Here is a 5,663-nt window from a genome sequence, read left to right as displayed (position 1 = left end):
TTTAAAATTTACTTATGTGTCCATTACTATATACCATGATTCTAGGGCCCATGGAGGCCAGAAGAGGGCACTGCATCCTTGGAGCTGGAGTTGTAGGCTCTTGTGCACTGTCTGATATTAAATCTGGACCCACTGAAAGAGTAGCAAGTGTTCTTAACAGCTGAGCTTCTTCTCAGTGTTCAGTAGTTTGTCTTTGAGAAGCTGTCTTTATCAAAGTGGATCTTTGTCTCTCTCATCAAGTTGTGGGTGCCCTTAAGGAAGCTTGCTGAAAGCATTGCTTCACTGTCTTGTGAAGTCTAGTGCTGTCATAGATGCTTTTATTGTTTACAAACTTCTTGTAACTTGGTGAGCTGTTGGGTCTACAATAGATTTCTCAGATACATTGTGACTTTCCCCCAAATCTTTGAGTGTCTGTGCAAATGTGTACTCTGCCCTCCCCTTTCAGTGCATGAGTGGTCAGAGGACCAACCTCCTCCTGAGACTGGGTCATTGTTCATCTCTGCCTCCATCCTGCTGTCTGAGTGCTTTATTGATATGCACTATGTCCAGCTTTACGTGGGTTTTGGGGATCTAAACTCAGGTCCTCAAGCTTGGGTGTAAATGGTTTACCCACTGAGCTCCCTGACCTCGAGCTTCCTATGAGGTCTAAAATAGAGCTGTGGAGATTTAATACTAACTACTTAACATGTATGCAAACTTGTCCTAAAATCTATCTTGTTTTTGCAATTTTACCACCAGATATTAAGTCTGGATTGAAATGTATCCCATCATTGTAGTACATCATTTAAGTACTCAAGAGAAATATTTTTCTTCGGTTGACGTCACAGCTATCCGTGGGTGTAGATGAAGGCTGTAAAGGCTTCTAAACGTGCATTCACTTGCATTTCTTTTCAGTGACTGTTGTCTTCTGTACTGCTGCCCAATCCTTACTTTCCTGGAATCCTAGACATGTCATGACTTAGTTTCTACACGCCACAACTTGGCTCATTATGGGTCCTGAATATTGTCATGTTCTTTCTGGTAGGCTCTTCATTGCTTCTAACGTTTTTATTATTAACAAGAAAAGTAAAAGCTGAGAGCTATTAAAACTACTGTTTAGATACTATTTCTGACCTTATAGGAAGCTTACATTCTAATTACATAGATGTTATAAAATTCTTACAAAATCTTAAATGCTTGAAGTAAAATTAGTCTCTCTAGTTAAATTTGGAGGCAGCAGTCTCACAGAAGGTGGCTCGGGAGCTAAGGGCTAAAATGGATTTAAAAGGTGGCGTTGGAGACTGAATGCAGGGTCATGCTAAACATCACGTTCTCCTGAGCTATATCCCCAACCCTGTTTTTATGAATTTGGGACTGGTTTTATATAGTTTTTGTTAGCTTTTATACTCTACACAAATAGCACCTACGACTTTGTTATTTTAAATAGCAATATACTTGATTTTTTTTTTCCCCTGCCAAAGTCTAAGTAGTTTTTGAAGATTTATGACTTGCATTATGGACAAAGGAAAACCATGAAAGTGGGCTATAAAACTGCCAGCCTGACTACCTATTCTCTTCCCTCTTTTTGTACTGTTCTCTGCCTCTGTCCCCTTCTCCAGGTCCCAGATAAACTCCCTTTTGTATTTACAAACCAAAACCAAAACTGCTTGCTCTGTTGGAGTCTCTGAACTATTCCTATCTTTTTCTTTTCCCTGTTTTAGGGATATTCTCAAAACACATCTTAAAAAGAACTTGTGTGTTGTGATCAGATATGTGCAGGTATATTGGTACAGTGTCAGATTCCCTGGGGATTGTTTGTAGGTGGTTACATATAATCCTGATGTTCTTGTAACTAAATTCTGGTCATGTTTGCAGTCATAACCACTGAGCCATCTTTTGAGTCTCTCAAACCTCTAAAATGAAGATGAGTGGTATCCTTTATTTTATCATTTGTTACAGATTTTCATTTTTCATCAGTGCTTGTCACCATGATCACTTCCAAACTGATTTTAATTGCAGATACTAATTATAATTACACCCTTTCCCTTTCAATATGCACCACCACTTTAAAAAAAAAAAGGAATTGCTATGTGATGTTAATAGTAGCAATTTCTAGAGAAGCCAACTATAACTTGTAAGAAGCTATGGTTGAGTTGTGATTCTTCATACCTACAACCCTAGCATTTATCTCAGGAAAAAAAAAATCACATTTTCTCCCTTTAAATTGAATAATTTTGCTAAGCCTAATGTAAAGACTTGCATATAGTAATTATAATTATTAAGTAGATTTCAACTGAATTTTTAGTCTTCATTTACACAGAAACCAGTTTGACTAGTTGGGAGCACTTTTAAGATGATGTACCTACTCAGTATATATTAGGAGCTGAATTACAAAGAAAGTGCCATCTAAAAAGAAATCTCTGCTTTTCTCATAAATGGTGAATACAGTATGTTATTAATTTGAAGGTCATGCCTAAAATCTTATATGTGTGCTACATATAAACCTAATTTTTTTTTTGTTTTGACAGGAGATGCACAATTTTGAGGACGAGTTAACGTGTCCCATTTGTTACAGTATCTTTGAAGACCCTCGTGTACTGCCATGCTCTCATACATTCTGTAGAAACTGTTTGGAAAATGTTCTTCAGGCATCTGGTAACTTTTACATATGGAGACCTCTGCGAATCCCACTCAAGTGTCCTAACTGCAGAAGTATTATTGAAATTGCTTCGACTGGCATAGAATCCTTACCTGTAAACTTTGCATTAAGAGCAATTATTGAAAAGTACCAGCAAGAAGACCACCCAGATGTTGTCACCTGCCCTGAACATTACAGGCAACCACTAAATGTTTATTGTTTACTAGATAAAAAATTAGTTTGTGGCCATTGCCTTACTATAGGCCAACATCATGGCCATCCTATAGATGACCTTCAAAGTGCCTATCTGAAAGAAAAGGACACACCTCAGAAGTTGTTTAAACAGTTAACTGATGCACACTGGACAGATATCACTCGCCTCATTGAAAAGCTTGAAGAACAGAAATGTCATTCTGAGAAAATAGTTCAAGGTGATAAGGAGGTTGTTCTCCAGTATTTTAAGGAGCTTACTGATACATTAGAACAGAAAAAAAAGGTTTTTTTGGCAGCTCTCTGCAATGTTGGCAAGATGATTAATCAAGAATACACTCCACAGATTGAAAGGATGAAGGACATAAAGGAACAACAACTGGAGTTAATGACAGTGACAACATCTTTACAAGAGGAGTCTCCACTTAAATTTCTTGAAAAAATTGACGATGTCCGCCAGCGTGTGCAGATGTTGAAACAGAGACCACTTCCTGAGGTTCACCCTGTTGAAATTTATCCTCGAGTAAGCAATGTATTAAAAGAGTGGAGCAGAACAGAAATTGGACGGATTAAGAAAGCTGTCATTCCTGAAATGAAAATTTCTTCAAAAAGGATGCCATGTTCCCGGCCTGATAAGGATGAAAAAGAAATGGAACTTTTTAAAATTTTAAACATTGCTATAGTCTCACTCATTTCATTGATACTAATATTGATACTCCTTTTCAGCCATCACATAATAACCTTCTTAAATGAAATCACTTCAATATGTTTCTCTGATGTCTTTCTCTCTGCTTACCAAAGTTTATCTAAGAATTTATATGACTTAAAAAATACAGTATGCCACATTTTATATTTGTTCAAGGAACTTATGTGGAAAATAGTTTCTCATTGAAAACCTGACTTAACAGTTTTATGTAGGCTTATTCTGTATAGCAGAGGCTAACTATTGGTGGCTACATGGAAAAGCCAAGGGTGCTGTAAGTAGCAAATCAACCTTACATCTGTTACAACAAATGCACAGAAACATGACAAACTTCCCATGGCTGGGTAAAAGTACTGACTGTCAGAAATGAGACATTATCTGAAAGGTGACTCAAATTAGAAAATGACAAATTTTGCTTTGAATACCTTACCCTGTTTTTATTGGCTTGCTAGTCAATACTTTATTCTGATTAACTAAAGCTTTTTTTTTTTTTAACTGTTATATGCTATAGTGGTTTACTTTGCAGTTCTTTGTATATGTAAATATAAGATCTTAAAAAGAAAAAGATCCCTGAGGTTCACAAATTTGAAGCTTTTCAATGTATAGATGGAGATGATATATAAGTTGTTTTAAAAATCCAGGCCAGGATTATTTAAATTTTTTTGGTTAAGCCTAGTAATAGAGTTAAGAGCATTCATTTCAAATAGCACTGCTTGCTGCTTCTGGATACATCAACTGTGTCTAGCACACCGAGATCAGTGAGATCTCAAAATGAACCAACCAAGAAATTGTGGTGCTAGCGCCACAAAGCAAACCAAGCACGTATTTGATTTTTGTAGTGTTTTAGTCTTGCTTTTTTAGATGAAGTATATACAAAACATGTACATTGGGACAATCCTGTTGATGTGACTCAATAGATTTGGTATCATGTAAACTATATACCCTGTAACTCAAATACTGGGATTACAAGTATGAACTGCTGCTGTATCTTTTTAGTCTTAAAAAGAGGTCATTAGGTCAGAACCTTTAATTTTGCTCCCTTGGCATGGACAACCATGATGCATATGGTAGAACTTGGGTTCACATCAGTGAAGTCTTGAACACAATGTTTTCCAGAAAACCCAAATGAGTTCTTGAACTACTACCTTTGGGGATCTCATTTCAAATAAAAGCGTTTAAGGTCAGAACAATGCTGACAAGTTTTATCACCAAGTCATTACGTTCAATTATCAGAATCGGACTTTATTATGAGGCCATATATTACATCCTGAAGATGGAATTAATGGAAGTGAGGGGAAATCAGTTTTTAACAGATACATGCTTGTTATTTTTTAATGTACTTATTAGCAAGCAAAGAATATTAGCGAAGGCATTATTTTAAGGGGTTGCTAACTTTATAGAAAACAAAGTAACGAAGTGCCAGTATTAGCAGGTGGGAGAGCTCATTATGTTATGCTTAACAAAACTAGAATAGACTGATTAAAGTAATTAACTGAAACTTGCTAAAGCATATGCCCAGTAATACCTTGTAGGCTTGACAATTTTGAGTATAGTGTATTTTATATTTTTACTAGGAGGTTGAATTTGTTCAAATTAAAATTTCATACATTTGGAAATTCTGGGTTTTATGTGTAACAGTATATTTTAATAAACTTGTTATTTTATTGAATTTCTTAGAAAGTGGTGGCTGGTTAATTTTTCTTGGAAACATAAATCCAAGTAATTTCATTTCTACTTCTATAAGCATATTTGATGTTGCCAGCTTATGCAATCAGTTGGTAACATTACTTTAGCATATTGGGTGATTGTAAACATTTGCTGTTCCACTTTAGCACACACAGGTTCTCTGAGTTTATAGATTAGCCTATCTAGGTAGAGGAGTACAGAAATAGAGATGGTGGAATGCTTGTGAGAATTCATGGCAGCAGTAGAATCCAGACTCACTGCCAACAGTCCTCCCCCAACAATAAAGAACCCAAGACCAGCAGACCCTTCATTTAAAGACATTATCACTCAAATAAAACAGAAAACTTGTCATACAATTTATAGAAAGATGTATTTTATACAATTTATAATCTCTTACAGACAAAACCAGAAACATCAAATCTAAGTGAATTTGAAAACTTCAGTATG

The 5,663-nt window shown here is 35.9% G+C and overlaps 1 protein-coding gene across 1 annotated transcript; it reads left to right on the top strand.

Annotated features, from left to right (window-relative positions):
• Positions 1-2,510: 2,510 nt before the first annotated feature.
• TRIM59 (tripartite motif containing 59) lies at positions 2,511-3,719 on the top strand (the record flags this gene model as incomplete). Its single annotated transcript, XM_080915876.1, has 1 exon — positions 2,511-3,719. The coding sequence occupies one exon, from the start codon at positions 2,511-2,513 to the stop codon at positions 3,717-3,719; it is 1,209 nt and encodes a 402-aa protein (XP_080772002.1).
• Between the last annotated feature and the right edge of the window lie 1,944 nt (positions 3,720-5,663).

The sequence above is a fragment of the Micromys minutus genome (genome assembly GCF_963924665.1).
Source record: "Micromys minutus genome assembly, chromosome: 4".
NCBI lineage: Eukaryota > Metazoa > Chordata > Mammalia > Rodentia > Muridae > Micromys > Micromys minutus.
The sequence above is the reverse complement of the archived record's forward strand: the minus strand, read 5'-3'. Positions and strand labels throughout refer to the sequence as shown.